This window comes from Nicotiana sylvestris, chromosome 3 (genome assembly GCF_000393655.2).
Source record: "Nicotiana sylvestris chromosome 3, ASM39365v2, whole genome shotgun sequence".
Lineage (NCBI taxonomy): Eukaryota > Viridiplantae > Streptophyta > Magnoliopsida > Solanales > Solanaceae > Nicotiana > Nicotiana sylvestris.
In genome coordinates, this window is record NC_091059.1 from 178,978,055 (window position 1) to 178,997,812 (window position 19,758).

Sequence of the window (19,758 nt, forward strand, 5' to 3'; positions counted from 1 at the left end):
CACTTTGTAGGGGGTCCCACAATCATTTGAAAATCATCTTTTGGCTAAGTCAATCGCATTCAACACGTTTAATTTCAACATCTAAAGTTACCACATTTATGAGCAATCATTTGATTCCGACATACTAAGAAGCATCATTCACCTTGTTCATCTCTTTCATCACCGAATATGGATTTTATTACGCTTGGCTGAGATTTACCTCATCATCTTCATTAACTGATTTAATCAAAAATGTTTTGGCATCTTTTGGTCAAACAATTTGGCGATGTTTGTGGGGATTTCTTTAGCTAAGATTTTAGTTTTATCTAGATCATAGAAAGGGATAGTCACCTCCTCCTAGATCTGAACAAACTAACAATGGCAGGGAAAGGAGATGCAAGGCAAAAAACAATAGTAGGTGTCACAACCAACCTTCTGAACACTATCAACGAAGACAGCAAAGAAGATAACGAAAATGGGATACCGAACACCACATACACTCAGGGGAGACGCTTCACCTCCCCCGCACGAAAGAGTAACTGCTTCGCGCGGGAAAGAAGCCTCCACATCTACAACAGGAGAGGCACTACTGGCAGTGAGAAGACTACTGGAATAATGGCTAACAAGTACTCTGAACAACATACTTGATAAACCCGCCCAAAGAGATAACAGAGATATTGCACATGCAGATGTCACGACGATCGCTGATGAGTGAGATATCCCCCATACATGTAACACTCATATTGCTATTGACGCAAGTAATGACACGCTCGCAGCCGTTTTGAAGAAAATGATGGAGATGGAAAATGAGAATAAGACACTTCGTGACCAGATGAAGGAACACCAAGAGAAGGTTGACAAAATACCAGGCTCCCCAAAGTTGTTGCCAAAACAGGACGTTGGTCGATTCACCGAGCAACCATACAATGGAGAAGCGTCCCCCTACGCCATTCCAAAGACCTTCAAAATGCCACCATACCTGAAAATATATGATGGTACTACCGATCCAGAAGATCATATTATCCACTACGTCACGGCCGTAAAAGGTAACGATCTTTCAAAAGAACAGGTACCATCGGTGCTGCTGAAAAAGTTCGGCGAGACCCTGACCAGGGGAGCCCTGACCTGGTACTCCCAACTACCGGCACATTCGAAGAAATGGCATACAAGTTTGTCACCGCACATGCATGAGCCAAAAAGGTAGAAGCCATAGTAAACGACATATTTGCTATTAGGCAGATGCACAACGAGGGACTCAGGGACTTTTTAGCTCGGTTCAATAGAGTGAGAATGAGCTTGCCAAATGTGTCAAAGGGAATGGCGGTAGCAGCCAAATGTGTCTGAAGCAAGGAGAGATCGTCACAACGACGATCGAAGAGATCAGTCGGGGCCCCGTCTTAGTCGATAAAGATATCATCCCTACGTCAGGACATCTATCCCACCTCCTCCGCGGCACATGGATGCTCCCTCTCGACATGCAGCGCCACATCGACATGAGAAAGGTATGCCTCCACTCCTATCTGCTCACAACTTCTGTGTCTCTCCTTCAGAAATAGTGTACACACTAGAGAAACTCGGTACAAAGGTACAATGGCCGCAAAAGATAAAGTCCGACCCAAGCAATCAAAAGTCGAACGCTCTCTGCGAATTCCACTAGGAAAGGGGTCACAAAATTGAAGATCGCATAGGACTGCGGTAGGAGGTAGTGAGAATGCTAAATCAGGACACCTGAAAGAATTGTTGAGCGATCGAGGACGGGCTAACTTTTCCCGCGAATGCGAACAACCCCAGGGACCTCCAAAACCGCCTTCTCCCGCTCGCACTATACAGATGATCATCGGCGGAGGCGATGACACGTCAATCAATTATGTAAAGTTCACCACCACACATAAACTCAAACGGTTGATCACTCATGAATGGTATGATGACCTCGAAGATAGTATCGTCTTCGATAAGTCAGATACCGACGGTTTGTCTTTCCCTCACTACGATACTCTTGTTATCACTTTACGTATTGTAGATACTGATGTAAAAAGAATAATGGTAGATGACGGGAGCGGCGCGTGTATTATTCATCCTCGAGTCCTCGTATAGATGAGACTCAAAGATAGAATAATATCGTGTTGCATAAGCCTACAGGTTTTAATAATGCAGTAAAGCAAACTTCTGGAGAGATACTGCTACCCGTCCTAGCCGGAGGAGTCACCTTGGAAACGATATTTCACGTCATGGACTAAGATACAACCTACAATGCTATCATAGGGCGCCCGTGGATACACGCCATGCGAGTAGTCCTGTCCAGTCTCTATCAAGTAATCAAGTTTCCTACTCCCTAGGGGGTATTCAACATCGGGGTGAACAACGCACCGCACCTGAATGCTATCACATCTCCTATGATTGCGCCCACACCTAACAACTAAAAGGAGCAAGTGCGGAAGCATAACAATCAGCGATGTCGGGAACCAAACTTGACATACAGACAGATATTAACAAGGACTCCGACATCATGGAAGCATCTGACTCGACAATAGAGGATCTCGATCCCATCCTACTGGACGACATCGATAGCATAAAAAAGGCTTATATCGAGCACAACCTCTTGAAACCAGGTAAGTTTCGTAAATTCTTAACTGACAATACCGATCTGTTTGCCTTCTCCCATGCAGATATGTCAGGTATCCTAAAAGACATCGCCACACACAAACTAAATGTTCACCCCCTCTACCCACCAGTACGTCAAATAAGAAGGAAGTTCAACACCGCAATCAACGAAGCCGTCAGCGAAGAAGTCGATAAGTTGCTCGCAAATGGCTCCGTCCAAGAGTCAAAATATCCCTAGTGGGTCGCCAATATGGTCATGGTAAAGAAGAAAAATGGAAAGTAGCTGATGTGTATATATTTCACATACCTAAACAAGGCATGCCCAAAAGACTCCTTTTCATTGCCATATATCGACCAGCTCATCGACGCAATAGTAGGACACGAGTTGCTGAGCTTCTTAGATGTCTACTCGGGTTACAAACAGATCCTCATGAAGGAAAAAGACTAGGAGAAAACCACTTTCATCACTCACCAAGAAACATACTACTATAAGGTCATGTCGTTCGGACTAAAGAATACAGGGGCGACGTACCAGAGATTGGTCACCAAAATGTTTAAAGACCAACTCGGCAAAACAATGAAAGTCTATATCGACATGCTGGTTAAATCGACGAAAAGGAAAGAAGATTATATCGATCATTTGAAGGAAGCCTCATATTAAGGCAGTACAACATTAAACTAAACCCCCAACAATGCGCCTTCGGCGTAACCTCGGGCAAATTCCTCAATTTCTTGGTATCGTAAAGAGGCATCGAGGTCAACCCAGATAAGATTAAGGCCATCGAAGGAATACCGAAAAGGTTAACTAGCAAAAAATCGGTATAAAAACTGACAGGTCGAATAGCCGCCCTGTTGAGGTTCATCTCACTGTTGTCGGACAGGTGTCACAAATTTTCAGTGTGTTAAAGAAAGACAATGGGCTCCAGTGGAATTCAGAGTGTGTCGATGACCTGAGAAAACTGAAAACCTACTTGTCCTCACCACCGTTACTCGCCAAGAAAGATCTAGGTGAATGCCTCCTTGTCTACCTAGCCTTCTACGAAGTCGCGGTAAGCGTGGTTCTAGTCCGTGAAAGCAAAGGTACGCAATCTCCGATTTACTATATCAGCAAAACTTTGGTTGACGCCGAAACGAGGTATCCCCACCTCAAAAAATTAGCTCTGGCATTGGTCGTAGCTTCATGTAAGCTCATACCATATTTTCAGTATCACCCCATAAAGGTGGTGACGACTTTTCCCCTCAGGAGCATCCTGCACAAACCCGAGTTGTCGGGTAGATTGGCTAAATAGGCCATAGAATTGAGCGAACACGATATAATGTATCAACCGTGAACTGCGATAAAATTACAAGTACTTGCCGACTTCGTCGCTGACTTCAGTGCGGAAATACTATCTGAGGCCGAACAAGAAGCGCTTCGCGCCTCCCCTGAGTGACCCGACCTCTGGGTCCTCTACACCGATGGTGCATCCAAAGTATCGGGATCTGGATTGGGACTCGTACTCAAAGTCCCAATGGGCGAAGTGATTCTCCGATCCATACAGTGCCCTGAAATGACTAACAATGAGGCCGTAATTACAGGACTGAAATTGGCCCTCAAATATGGTGCACGATGAGTCATCCTCCGCTGAGACTCTCAACTTGTCGTAAACCAAGTTACTGGGACTTTCCAAATCAAGGATCAAAGGCTACAGAAATACTAGATCGAAATCCATAAGATGCTACCAGAATTCGACGAATGCCGACTCGACCAAATACCACAGGCGCAAAATATCGAAACAGACGGTCTCGCCAAGCTTATAGCAGCAACTAAAAATATCACCAAGGAGAATGTGGTCACCCTTCTCCACTCATCAATAGACCAAGTCGAGGTACATTCTATAAATTTAACTTGGGAATGGCGCAACCGCATCATATCATATTTGCAGGAGGGAACACTCCGACAAGATAAAAAAGAAGCCAAAAAGCTTCGAATACAAGCGGCCAGGTACAGTCTCATAAACCATGACCTTTACAAAAGGACGTTCAGTGGTCCTTTGGCCAAATGCCTTGGACAAAATCAAACAAGGCGTGTGCTCGAAGAGGTACACGAGGGCCACTACGATGCCCATACAGGCAACCGGGCCCTCATCAGATGTCTTATTCGTGTAGGATACTACTGGCCCACTATGAAAAAAGAGGCCGCAGATTACGTCAAGAAATGTGAGCAATGCCAGAAATACACCCCTATGATACACCAGGCGGGCGAACTCCTGCACTCCATCACCTATCCATGGGCGTTCATAAAATGGGGGATGGATATCATCGGATCCCTCCAAACAGGGCAAGGTAAGATACACTTCCTTTTGGTTTTAACTGATTACTTTTCCAAATGGGTGGAAGCAGGTGTGTTCGCTCAAATGCGCGAACAGGAAGTCGCGTTCATTTGAAAAAACATCATATGCCGCTTCGGCATCCCCAAAGAAATCAGTTGCGATAATGCACCTCAGTTCATCGGGAAAAAGACAACTGAATTCTTCGAAAAATGGCACATTAAGCGGATACTCTCCACGCCATATCACCCCGCCGGCAACGGTCAAGCGGAATCCTCCAACAAAACAATATTGAATACATTAAAGAAAAAGCTTGAGGATGCCAAAGGGCTATGTCCGAAACTGCTACCAGAGGTATTAGGGGCCTACCACACAATGCCAAAACCAGCACATGTGAGACACCGTATTCACTGGTCTACGGTACCAATGCAGTTATACCCGTTGAGGTTGGAGAACCCAGTCTGAAGTACTCCAATGAGAGTGGACCGAGCAATGAGAAAAATAGAATACAAGACCTGGATGAGGTAGAAGAACGAAGGGACATGGCTCACATAAGAACGATAGCCCAAAAACAATAAGCAAAAAAGTACTACAACAAGAAGGCCAAAGTACGACCACTCAGAGTCGGGGACTACGTCCTCAAGGCCAAAACACATGCAGCAAAAGACCCAAATGAAGGAAAATTGGGAACAAACTGGGACGAGCCATATAAAATCACAGCAACAACAAGCAAATGAGCATTCCAGTTAGAAATAATGGAAGGAAAACTACTACAAAACAACTAGAATGTCACCCACCTCAAATATTTCCACTTTTGAGAAACGATGCCACCTAAGTCACACTCTTTTTCCCTCACTCGGGTTTTGTACCAATCAGGTTTTCTTGGGGAGGTTTTAATGAGGCGACGAGGGGGACGTCTCGATATTCAAAGCATAATTCATCGCTCAGCCTGCCCATAGCATCTTCAGGCCGAGCAATGAATGAGACTAGGTACAAGGATATTACTCCAATAGATGTACAAAACCGACATGTATCTCCAATACATGAATGAAATTACTCCAATGAGTTTACGAAATCGACAAGTATCTCTAATAGATGAATGAAACAAGCACGCGCGACAACCCACGGCTAAGGCCATTACCATAGAAGAGTTCGACACTACTCGAACCACGACGGGTTAACATTTCGACATTAAGCCGAAATAACACCCCATGGATAAGGCCATCGCCATAAAAGAGTTCGATACCATTCGAACCACGACGGGTTAACATTTAGACTTTAAAGTCGAAATAACACCTCATGGCTAAGGCCATCACCATAAAAGAGTTCGACACTACTCGAACCACGACGGGTTAACATTTCGACTTTAAAGTCGAAATAACACCCTATGGCTAAGGCCATCACCATAAAAGAGTTCGACACTACTAAAACCACGACGGGTTAACATTTTGACTTTAAAGTCGAAATAACACCCCATGGCTAAGGCCATCGCCATAAAAGACTTTGATACTATTCGAACCGCGACATGTTTACATTTCGACTTTAAAGTTAAAATAACACCCCATGACTAAGGTCATCACCATAAAGAGTTCGATACCATTCGAACCACGACGGGTTAACATTTCGACATTAAGTCGAAATAACACCCCATGGCTAAGGCCATCGCCACGAAAAAGTTCGATACCATTCGAACCACGACGGGTTAACATTTCGACTTTAAAGTCGAAATAACACCCCATGGATAAGGCCATCGCCATAAATGAGTTCGATACCCTTCGATCCACGATGGGTTAATATTTCGACATTAAGTCATAACACCCCATGGCTAAGGCCATTGCCACGAAAGAGTTCGATACCATTCGAACCACGATGGGTTAATATTTTGACATTAAGTCGAAATGACACCCTACGGCTAAGGCTATCGCCATAAAAATGAGTTCAACATCGCTCGAAACACGACGGGATAACACTTCGACATTAGCTCGAAAGCAACATCCCTATGTCTAAGGCCGCTACCAAAGAAAAAAGCTCGACATAAGAGCAATATTACTCGAAACACAATATGTAACATTTTGACAACCTGAAATAAGCACAACTACGACAAAGGACGTTGCCAAATAAATAAACACCACAAGAAAAAAATGCAGAGGTACACAATAAAAAGTAATTGCTCCACTACAGCTGTTATATTACAAAAACTTTTTGCAAAGGGCTCAAGAACGCCCCCATAAAAATGGCAAAGCAAAATAAATATAGCCAAGTCGTATGACGCATCACCCCCCGTGGCATACTCCTCATTGTACCAAGAATCGGAGGCGAGCTTGTCCGCATCGTCGAAATCGACATCGTCTCCACTAGGCGTGATGGGGTCATAACCACACGCCTCTCGAGCGGCGCTCGCTTTAATACGTACCTCTCGGAGTTCCGCCTCAGATATTTTCCCATAAGCGTGTAGAGACTTATATATGTCAAGCTGGGCTTCGGCATGAACACACATCTCATTTAAATCTCGAGGCACGACAGGGTCGGCCGAAGCATGGAAAGTAGAAGGTTGCGACTGACGTCATATGTCCTCCACCTTCAAAGCAACAACTTGTTCATTTAATGCGGACAATTCCGCCTCCAGATCTCGGATACGCCCCTCAAATCTCACCATCTTAAGCGTAGATGCCTCCATTTCCTTTTCTCGCTCCAATCTGCAAACATGGAGCACGTCTTCCAGAGCCGCCGCCGTAGAGACAACAGTCGCCATATCCCTTTCGACGTGAGCTAACCCATCAACATTAGCACTCAACTCACCCTTTAAGGTTGACGATCTCCGTCGCCCTCTTGCCAAGCTCAGCAGATAAATTAGCCACCTTTACTTGGAGGTCGACATTTTCGGCCATCACTCCCTTACTCAGTTCGAGCTCATCTTCCCTAGCTTTAAGGGCCGCCTTGAGTTCACTACAACGGGCAATGGCCTTCATAAGGTCCTCATATCGTTCTTTTAGTTCTTTGACCTTATGCGCCAATTGATCCTCCCTTTGCTTAAGCCCATCGCGAAACAACTGAAAGTCCCTATCCTGAGTGAAGATGTCGGCCATCACATGATGCTTGGTGCGGTATTCTTGATACTTGGAGGACATCTTCCCATAGACGGTCGTCCTCCGCCTTTCCCGACGTTCACGCTCGATCTCCATGATGAGGGTATAATATGAAAAACAAAGTTAAAACTAAAGAATGGGCTAAGGATACAAAATAGATCCAACGATGAAAAGAAAAAAGAAGTATTTACCCGCAGAGCCATGCCGGAAACGCTCCGTGACAACTCCGCATCACTCATCACTTTAAGTGTCACGCTCTCAGGAGCAGCGCATAAAGAGGCAAACACCGATGCCACCTGATCGCAGTTCGATAACAAGTCGTAGTCCCCAAGGACGACTATGTACCGATCAGATCCCTCATTTCTAACCTCTACATGAGTGTGACGCTCCAAGAACTCTCGTACATCTCCTGGGTCAACGTACGAACCTGAGCCGTCACTCCTGGCGTATACGCCTCCTCTAACGGTAGATGAAGCACCACCCTCGGCGGAACGCATAGACCCTCCTCTTTAGTATACTCCTTCTGTCCGGGGGGACCTCCCCGCCAAAATGGCGCCTGCTATAAAAATGGGTATAGGCACCATCTCCGACGCACCAGTTCTACTCTTACCAATATCTATGGCAATGTCCTTCCCGAATTCTACCATTCTCTTTTTTCTCGATGGAGATTCATCCCCATTAGAGGACTCATCCACGAGGTCATAGACCGGTCGAGAGGAGATCTCATCCCTTACAACCATATCCTGAGATGGGTCCCTCACCTGTACCGGCTGAGCACGACCCCCTCGGACGGATTCCTCCAAGGTAAATTGCATCCTCGCCGATGCGACGACCTGGCGAAATGCAGGGACTGGGGCCCTCCTTCTAGAAGCCCTACAACCTGTCATCATAAGGAGTCATATCAATAAACAACGACAAATAGCCAAAGAACGACACAGAGAAAAACACTTATCGGATGGGACCTTCGGCCCAAAGCGTTTCATGAAAGTAGGCCAATCTCGAGTCTCCACCACGTAAGGCAGTAAACAGGCTACACAGTCCCTTATACCGGCGATAGGATGAGGCATATGCCTCACCGTTGCAAAGGAAATCTATAGATAAATACTAAGTTTAAAAAAGAAAGAAAGAGAGTAAACAAGTTCCAACACCTACGATTATAATTCCACCGCTCTGGGAATCCAGCGGGGTTCGACACAATATACTCAATTCTGACAAAAAAGTATTTATTCCACAATTTACGCCTTGCCCGGTCGTCTGTTCCGATCACCAACCCCTTGGTCCCACGATGCCTCAAGTGCACCATAGTACCCATGTGAAAACTAGGGGAAAACAAGTGCAAAAGGTGGCAAATGTCAACTTTGCACCCCGTTAATTCCACGTACTTCGTCAATACCAAAAAGATCTTGTACGTATACGGAGAAAGCTGCACCGGGCAGACCTCATAAAATTGGCAGAATTCCTTCCCTAACGGAAGAAGGGGGAGGAGTGACCGATCACGAAGGGATATACGTAAAAAGCACAGTATCCCGGTCTATGGACCTCCACGAAGTCCCTCTCCACCAGAACCATCTCGACATGAGGGGGAATGTTATGCGTAGTACGGAGGTCATCTATATGAGTATGCTCGATCTCAGACACTACCAGAGCAGGAGTAGGGGCAGGTTCTTTAAGAAAATCGTTTCGAGACAAGGGGTGTCTCGGTAATATCTCATCCACAGTGGATAAATTGTCCCCTTCCTCTACTATCATATCCTCACCACCAGAAGGAAGTGCCATGGATAACAAGGTGGTGTAAGAAATCTCCTCGTGCGACCGGTGTGTTTTAGGCATATATATGGCAGAAGAGGTATTGATAAAACAAAAAAAACCCAAGAACGATGAACGAAAGAAAGGAAGCGAAGAAATCGCAGAAACAGAGCTGAAGAAACAGGAAGGAACAACCAATGGAAGCAATACACATACCAAAGGGGAAATGGCTAAGAGTTTTTGAAAAAAAATAAACCCTTCCCCTATTTATAGGGTTGGATGGCGCCATAATCGAAGCGAAAGGCTGCCAGTGGCACCAAAATCGAAGCGGCAAAGCCAATTGGCCTCTGCCTTGGGAAGACGCGCAATGATGACGCACGTAAGAGTGACGTCATTTCCCGATATGCTACACTATCCGGAATACCGTAGATTGCGCCGCTCTTTCGTTATCGATCAAACCGTTGCAATCTAACCGTCAAATTTCTCCGCGGGTATGGGCAACGTCCACTTATCAAGGACGCACATGGCCACGACCTCAATAAGCGGAGGGACTAACTGTATGGGTCCAAATTTGGCCACCACGACCATTATCGAGTACGATAAGGAACGAGGTTATCATGATGCACCGTCTGATAGTCATCTTGGTGAAAGGTAACGGCTGTAGGCGGTCAGTCGATGCATAACATCCACGACAATATATATTTAGTGGGAGGCAGTAAGAATATGCTTTTGGAATATTCTCTATGTTGTACTTTTTAGAGTTTTTTAGGGATTGTCCCTTATAAATTAGGAGAAACAAACACTTTGTAGGGGGATCCCACAATCATTTGAACATCATCTTTTGGCTAAGTCAATCGCATTCATTACGTTTAATTTCTACATCTAAAGTTACCACATTTATGAGCAATCATTTCATTCCGACATACTGAGAAGCATCATTCATCTTGTTCATCTCTTTCATCACTAAATCTAGATTTTATTACGCTTGACTGAGATTTACCCCATCATCTTCATTAACTGATTTAATCAAAAAGGTTTTGGCATCTTTTGGTCAAACAAGAACTTCTCTTGTACATGTCAACATTTAGCTAGCGTTTGGCCATAAATTCCAAATTCGTTTTGAAAAATCGGATTTGGGTGAAGTTTGGTTTGAAGATGAAAATGTGTTTGGACATACGTTTTCAAAACATAGTTCCCAACTTTATTTTGAAAAAACATGTATATAATTCTCAAGTTTTGGTTTTTTGGCCCAAAATCAACAATTAGGGTAATTTTGGGATTTGAGGTTTGAGATTTTGCCAAAAATGTGGGCAAAATTTATGGTCAAACATGAGTTTTGAAAATAAATCCCAAATTTATTTTGGCAAAACTCATGGTCAAACGGGCCTTAAAATCGTTATTTTTGGAAAAGCAAAATTCTTCGTGAGTATTCTCCTTTAAGTTAATTACATTTTTATTTAGTTCTGCTCATATAAGTTGCTTAAATCATCATTTTACTGACTTAAATTTCAGAGTCTATCCTTATTTCACCGAGGACTCTAACCTCTTTTTGGGTTTGGCGAGATATATGGAGAAAGTTCAACAAGTTCCAATAGCAGGTCAATACATTTATCCAAGCCGTGTTATTAATGCTCGAACCAACCAATTGTTAACAGACAATATGTTTGTCAGTTTGTGTTATCAATTTCTTTAAGTACAAAATGTCAGTTAATTGTTGAAATGACCTAAATTGCAAACAAGTCACAATCTTGCAGAGTAGTTCTTGACTGTTTCTCACAACTGAAAACTAAAATCAGTTTATGAAAATGAAGTTGTTTGAGATTATAGCCAAAAATCATCGGTCCCGAAAAGATTACGTAGGGGAAAATTATTAAAGCATATACTCCTATTTGATGAAGAAAATAAGTGGGCCGCTTGAGATCTCTTCTATTTTTCCCTCCAAAGTTCAACCCCGTGTCTCTAGCCACGAATGAACAAGTGAATAGTGCCACGTCATCGATAACCATTGGTTTGTGGGGACCACCTTTCAGGCGCGCGCACATATATTTGCTGAACTAATGCAAAACCCAAACACAAAAACCGCCCCATCTATCTAGTCGCTGCGACGTGGCAATCTCGTAGTTCAACCCGTTTCTCAGGGGTATAATAGTACTTTGACCCAACCACACAACAGAACTTTCAGTTCATAACAGACAGCTGCTGAGGAAAAAAAAACCACCTTCCCCTCTTTCTCTTTTACTTCGGTCTGAAAACCTTAAAACACACAACTCAAGTTGAATGCTTTAACGAAAACCGCAATGGACGCCGACGAGGTAAACCCCCACCGCCCCATTCCGATTATCCGGTCGGATTCTTAACTTATTCAACGGCGGCGCAACCGCTTCAACCACTACTTGAACTTTCCAACTACCTAACCTGATTTCTTTAACCGTTTTTAAATTTTAATTTTTGTTTTTATTTGACAACTTTTGCCAAAAAATGGGGATCGATACTGATCATCTTTTAGGTTTACTTTTCTAGTTGCAAATGTGATTTTAGTTTCATTCTGATACTCTGTTGGTGTGTGCTTGATTTTCTTTTTCATTTTTTTTTGAATTTTGATTTATTTTGTCGCAGAGACTGACGGCTTTGAAGAGGGCGTATGCGGATATAATACTGAACACGGCTAAGGAGGCAGCGGCGAGGATTATGTCGTCGGAACAGAAAGCTGTTAGGTATAAGCAGGAGCTTAAAGTGGCAAAAGAGGAGGCGCTTGGTATGCTGCTGCGTCTCAAACAAATGATGGATTCTAAGGTGAAAATTTCGCTTTTTCTTGAAATGGGTTTTTAGTATATTTTTGAGTATGAGTTGGCTAGACACTTATTCTCTTCAATGTGCGTTCATTTGGGCTTGCTGGGTTGGTGGATTGCAATTGATTGGTCCAGTAAAATCAGTCAAGGGATCTAAAATTTTTCTAAATCTTTTTCTATGTCTTTATTCATTGATAACTAGATAAGCTGTTAATGAGTTGATTGATGTTGTGCTTAACACAGATGAGCGCTTTATTGATGCGCTGGGCAGTCTAAATGCAATCAAGAGATATTTCTGGTTTTGGTACTGCGTAAAGAATTTTGGGTACCAGAAAGTATGATTGTCTCTCCTGGAACTTATCTTCTTTCCCTTATTCTCAGGCTCCCTTGATGGAGACAAGACATTTCAAAATTGTGTTGCGAACCTAATATTGTAATTAGGTCAATGTGTTGCTTTTGTACTCTTAATGTTTCTTTTTTGATTCTGAATGCTGTGTGTTACCCATGTGTTCCTCTCCTATGAGATCAATCCGCTTTTAAGGAAATTCAGACAAGAATAAATGTTGCGCCTTGTTCATATCTAGTTATATCTAAATTCGTTCTACCTTCATTCTAAATTTTTCTTTCAAGATTTGTATTATTATTTGTCACATAAAATGCTGATAAGCTTATAATATTTATGATACTCTGTTAACTTCAGCGTTATGTATAATGTTGGCCTGAGATGAATGGAAAACAGGGTCAGTGAGGATTCATATAGCCGACCCCAACTTGTTTGAGACTGAGGCTTAATTGTTCTTGTTAACTCCAGTGTTTCCAATTATGCTTATGTGAAAACATAGTTGCATACATTCTTCTTGTACTTGGTCCCAAAGTAATAGTTGTGGTTCTCTTCTTTCTTCCTATTGATTTATGTGATGCAATCATATCTGTTTGTCTTTTTGAGCTGCTACCTTAGTTAGAGGGATTTACCTGAGTTCATACATGGGTGGAGTACACGACTACAAAAGATTACTTGGAAATGGCGTGATATGATGACAAAAGCAGGAGAAGAGAAGTGCAATTGAAGTTAAAAACTACTGAAAGTTGGACATTAAGATAAAACTTCAATGACCTAAAGGGAAAGTGGGTGATCTTTTTACTTCTTTCACCTCTCCTAGTATTGTTGGGTTCGTTATGATTTCATACTTAAGTTATCCTCACTCCATCAATGGTTTTGCGAAGGCCATGTGGTTGGAATATCTGCTTATACTCTGCCCCCTTAAGCATGTCCAATAATATCACAAAAGTCATGTCTGTGCTAATAACTTACCCCAGTTTTTATGTCATTTTCACAGCAGATGGATTCTAGTCCATTTCAAAATAAGCTTGTTAGTTTCAAAAGGTTTTTAGTTTTTACTTAATGTCCACTTGCAATAGATCTGGTTGTTCTTTTCTGCTGAAAATGTTTAGGCAATTGAAGGGTAGACCTTAGACTTTGAAAATTATAGGACTTACTTCATTAGAGATCCTATACATTTTGAAGTTGCACTGACATTTGTGTCAAAGTAAAATTAGCAATTGCAGCTGGACGTATTACCGGGTAGAATCTCCTCTCACTTGTTAAGTATATCTTCACACATCTGTCTTCCCATTCCTTTTCTTGTTATGTGGCCCTGGAATCAGGGATTAAGGTGGAAGACATAAGCTTTACATTTCTTGGCTGAGAGTGAAATAAGTTGCTCAAAATGGTAATGGTACTTCCGCGTGTAGCAAAATGCACATGGAAGCTATTTCTCGAATGTCTTTATCTAGTTAGGAAGCCATTGTAGTGTTGCAGAAATTCTAATCATGTTGCAATCTTTTGTGCTTTTACCTCCCAGATTATGTGGTAATGTTCTTCTTGATTTTGTTCCCCCCCCCCCCCCCCCAAAAAAAAAAAAAAAAGAAGCTCCTTTACGTATCTCTTTGGGATTGGTTTTGGGGGAAGTAGGCAACTGTGTGATTGTGTAGGCTCCAAGGCAATGGTTATAAACTTTATTTCGATGACTGATCTACTATGTTTTATGAATTAAAATCAACAAAATGTATAAAAATACTGTTCTTTGTTTTTGAATGTGTTCTAACATTTAGAATATGGTTTGGCTTTTGTATCTTTTGGGGACCCTTACCTCTTTAGCCAATGTTGGTCTTGAACGCAGTGTTTTCTTTCTTTTCAGATCCTTTTGTAAACCCAGTAACTTTGTTTATCAGCAATATCACTCAGATATAAGGTAAGCATCTTTAGCATCCATTTGGAGCCAGACATCAGTACTTAAGAGTCCAAACTTCACAAATGCACATAGAGGTGGGGTGCTCCTCCTCCTGAGAATTACAAGTATAAAATTGTTAACCATCAATTAAATAACAAAGTCGATATATCGATTTACCATACAAAAGGATATAAGCCATTAATAGCAAAAGTTCAATGTATCGTACTACAAGTCTACAACATTAATGATTAATCAAGATTAACATACTACAAATGAAATGGGATAAATATCAAGAGAGGTTGTAGAATTGTTTGACTCAGTGCTTGGTTGTTTTTAAGATCTTCATTGCAATTATTTACTAAACAATCCAAACTTAAACTGGTCTGGTGGATTATTTCAGGGAGAGATTATCTTCAGCTGTTGTTCTTTTCCTTTTGTTTTTTCTTCTTTCTCATTGTTTCTAGACTTGTTTTGTCCAAGCAACTGAAGCCCTTTGTTTGAGATAACTGTATTACTTTCTTCTTTCTTTCTTTAGTGTTAATTTTAGTACTTCCCAAAATATTTAAAATTTTGAAAATGTATTCCATATGTGCCTGTCAAGTGTATGTCGCTTCATTAGAAGAGTCAGAATCATGAGAGGAAATGAAATTCTTAATTTGAATTATATTCATTTCTTGGAGTGGCAGAGACGCATTGGTAACGCGAATCTTGGTGTGGTGCTTGCCTCAGCTATTGCATATCCTTCTTCTTGGAGATATGAGATATCTGAGCAACATAGTTAACATGAGTGGACTGCGGTGCGGTACTTAATGGCTAACTTTCTGGAGTCGATAGGGACATTTAGGCCTCTAATAGTGAAAGCCAAGGAGATGTGTTAATCACTGGTGTAGAATTTATCTGTCCCAGTGTCAGTATGCTCCTGACTTGGACTGTTTGTGTGTAGGTTGCTACTTTCTTTTTGTTTGTCCATGAACTTCAATTCAAGTTTAAAACCTTTTGAGGTAATTAACCTCAAAACAAACAGTATTATTTATCTATCTTATTATTTGGCTTCCAAAAATTGCCTTGTCAATCTGAAATAAGGTGTATAGGTTAAATCATTGATACAGTAAAGTTTCTGTGATTCAAGTGTGAAGCTTTCAGTAATCTTAAGAATGGTGTTCACCATCATCTACTGGAATGTTTTACATGCTTGCCATCTATGAATATGACACTAACTGAAGATCACCTTTATAGTACTGCTATAAAGGAAGAGGGAGCTTGGAGTAGTAGAAAACTCCTTATGTACAAATTAGAGGAACAATGTTTTTTTTTTTTTTTATGTGTGTATTTTTGGAGATCGGACCAGTGACTGGATACTCTTTGTAGAGAAAAATGTTGAAAGAGACTGTACTTTTTGTCACATCAAATATTTTATAACCAGCCAGCTTAGTTCCATTTAATTTTAGGAACTACTTAAATTCTTACTTACATGCAGGTGAGATTTACATTTTCCCTTTTTCTCCCTGATTAAACATGTCCCTTACTGGTCCTTCATACGTTTTCTAATTTCTTTTCTTATTATTTTGGTTTTTCATTTTTGACAGATTAGTGAAGCAGAGTTGACGTCCTTGAGTCAACAGAGGAAGATTGAAGAACTTGAAGCTCAACTTCAGGAAGCAGAAGATATTGTCAGTGATCTCAGAGTGGATCTTAGAGAAGTTCAGGCTGAACTTGAGAGGGTGACCAGCTCCAAAGAGAAAGAAGTACAGAACTTAGGGAAAGATGACACTGCTACTCCTGTAGATCTACCTGAGGAAAACAGAGTTGTGTTGCCTCCAGAATCACAGGAGGAGTTTGTGACAATTTCTAACACCAAGTTTCCGAATATGAAGCAGAACAATCAGGGAAATCAGTCATGTAGCAAAATGGTTCAAATTGGGAAGCCTTACGTTGCAGGTCCAGATTTACCCTCTATCATTTTGAGAAGCAAAGTACCAGAATTGTACCGAAATGGGTGTACGCAGAGAATTCGTGCTTGTGAAGGAAACCTTTTAGATGGAGATATATCTGTTTCCAAACGAGAAAATGAGAATGGGGATGGAGTAGATGAAGGTGAAGGGATCTGTTCAGCACCTAATCATAAGGTTGATGATGTGGTTAATCCAGAGGAAGTATTTCAACAAGCAGATGACTTGCTTAGCAGCTGGCACCTTTTGAAATCTTTTCGCCGGAAAAGAAGAGCTGTGAGAAATAGGAAAGTCGATTATTCTTCACCAACAAGCAGTTCTGATCATTTCCTGAATGTTGATAAAACGTCGAACACTGGTGTCTTGAGAGCTCACTCCAGTCCTGCTGGAGATTGTGCTTCTGATGAAGATCCTTCTCAGGTGGGACAGAGCTTGTCAACAGAAAAAGCTGAACCAGACATGAAGCTGGGATTGGCTGAAATGGATGGAATTGAACTACAGTCTGCTGAAACTTTTGGGGTTCAAAATGCAACAGTCAGAAATGAGTTAGTGATGGCAAAGATAGATCCTCCAAGACAAGGAAGTAGATCTTTAGAGAGTTTAGAAGTCCCTGTTTACAGAATCGATCTTGAAAACATTAGCAGTCAGTTATTGAACTCAGAGTCAAAGACATCTGATGCAAATGATGAGGTTCCTAGCCAAGCTGTGAATGATAGAGTCATCAAATACACCTTTCAAAGAAAGAGGAAGAGAGAATCGTTGAGTGTATTAGAAGAGAATGCTCCAATCGAGAAGAACTCTTCAAAGGAAATAAATGGAAAGAAACAAAATGATGATCTAGAGCCAAAAATGACAAGTTCCGCGACAGAATCATCACGAGACAGTCGCCGAGTGGCACAGGTTGCACGGCAGGTTGGTTATTCACCTATTCTGTCATCATAGATGTTCTGATGCATGTCGATGTTTATGCATGCATATATATACATAATATATATATATATATATATATATATATATATATATATATATATATTGAGGTTTGTATGAATACGACATATGCATATTGCTATTTGTATGAATATGCTTGGTGTTTTCCTATTGAATGAAAAAGAATTCAGGACATCTTTAAAAAGTTTAGCAGCTGATGTTATAATAGGTACCGCATTTGGCAGTATTGTTCTAGTATCTTGCTAAATTGCCAACTTCATTGATGTGTAACTTCTAGCTCTCGAGTTTTCGAAGATTTTCATTTTCTGAAAACTCCTTTTTAGGGAACGGCGAGGGTTGATCCCCCTCATCACCTTCTACCTTGCCCTTTATTCTATGAGAGAAACTAGCGTAGTCTTTCAATTACAGGATTTTTATCTTATTTCAGGAAGTTGTTCCTGAAGAGTGTTGGTGCACATCAAGAGACCCAAAGTTGGTGAACCAAATGTTTGTGATAACCAGTTAGGTTTTCAACTATGGTTAGAAAGTTGTATTTCAGGGCATTACCAGTTATTCAGTTAGTCACATGTTTCTTCTCAGCTATTCTTGTGTGGCTAGTAAACCCCTTAAATTCTTAGAAAGACTAAAGAATTATGCATACTCAGTGAGTGATTTTATGCACATGGAGTTTCTCATTATGGAACAAAATATTTCCTCCAGGATAGAACTTCCAAGGAAGAACTTTTTAGAGATTATGAAGGTATGAAACCAAGTGTTTGCTACGAGTAGCATGTTTTAGCTGGTTTGAATATTGAGGTTGTACTATATTTAAGTAAGCGCTAGCAGGTCGTCTTGATGTTCTTCTCATTTTATCTGTACATTTGTGTGCTGCAAAGCTTGATAAACGCCGATGGTTACTCACTCATGGTTGCTCATCTTCTCTATTTGTTTTTGGCAGCTAATTTCGTTGTCTGAGAAGAAGTGGTGGCAGTGAATAAAGAGTTCACATCTTCCGCGGTGAAACATCATGACTAATGCCATCTGGCACATGATCTCTACCCTTTGCAGATCATTCATGAAGAATTTGACAGATAAGGAGTGAGAGTTGTTAATTTTAAGGCATGGCTCTAACAACATTGTATTGTTCGGATGCCGTCGAACTAAGATATATAATTTTCAAACTTAGACATTGTTCAGCGTTACTGTTTAATTATTTTTATAATGAATCTCAATATTCAGATGCATCTTTTGGTTTCTATATATAGTGGTTACTTTGATGACTAGTAATCTCCGTCATACCAAATAGCTGCTGATTTCTGTGCTTCGGGTGATTGAATTCCTTGAGGTGTTTGTTATTATTGAATTCCTTGGAATTTGTGAAAAATTGCCCAATCAATTGGTACCCGTGTGTCCGTCATTTGATAGCTGAGTTATTCATCGAGTTGGTGTACACATAACGCATTGTATTTGAAACAAGTGATTCCATGCACCAACCCATTTAAAAGCTAAAACAAAGAATGAAAGGTAAATATAAGGTAAAGCATATTCTGAGAACAACGCCCTGAAAATGAACGCCTACTTATGGATGGTTTGAAAAGGAATGATAGTTATTTGATGCACAATTTTCTCGCTTTCACAATTAAGAGATTGATACAGTACGAGCTTTTTCTCTTTTTCCTTCGGGACATGAAGCACCAAATTCTCTAGAGCAACACTTAAATTACATATTACAACTCCACAAACAATGCAACCTTATCTTTTGAAAAGGGGAATTGGATTAACAACAACAACAACAACAACAACGACCCAGTATAATCCCACAAGTGGGGTCTGGGGAGGGTAATATGTACGCAGACCTTACCCCTACCCCGAAGGGTAGAGAGGCTGTTTCCAGGAGACCCTCGGCTCAAAAGGCTCAAAAAAGCAATAGGAGATAATATATTAGTACCATAAAAATGCGTAATAAAATAACAACAATATATAGGAGATACGAAATATGAAACACAGGATACGAAATACGAAATACGAATTAGATGGCTGGTATAGTACAACTAGAAGGTAAAGCCCTGCATCAATAGACGACCACTGACATTCCTAGTCTAACTCCTAACTAGATAGTCTCTCTCAGTTGTGCTGTAGAA

General features: G+C 41.3%; 1 protein-coding gene across 1 annotated transcript; it reads left to right on the forward strand.

Moving 5' to 3' along the window:
* Window positions 1-11,901: 11,901 nt before the first annotated feature.
* On the forward strand, window positions 11,902-18,897 carry LOC104216560 (uncharacterized). The gene is made up of 4 exons (XM_009766632.2): window positions 11,902-12,033; window positions 12,338-12,514; window positions 16,328-17,602; window positions 18,576-18,897. Exons 1-4 carry the CDS (start codon window positions 12,019-12,021, stop codon window positions 18,609-18,611), a joined length of 1,503 nt encoding a protein of 500 aa, XP_009764934.1. The 5' UTR covers window positions 11,902-12,018; the 3' UTR covers window positions 18,612-18,897.
* The last annotated feature ends 861 nt before the right edge of the window (window positions 18,898-19,758 follow it).

Bases quoted from the DNA above. Each gene is read 5' to 3' on its own strand.
- LOC104216560 (XM_009766632.2), top strand. The intron at 12,515-16,327 runs GTGAAAATTTCG...CATTTTTGACAG, and splicing joins AACAAATGATGGATTCTAAG to ATTAGTGAAGCAGAGTTGAC. The intron at 17,603-18,575 runs GTTGGTTATTCA...TGTTTTTGGCAG, and splicing joins TGGCACAGGTTGCACGGCAG to CTAATTTCGTTGTCTGAGAA.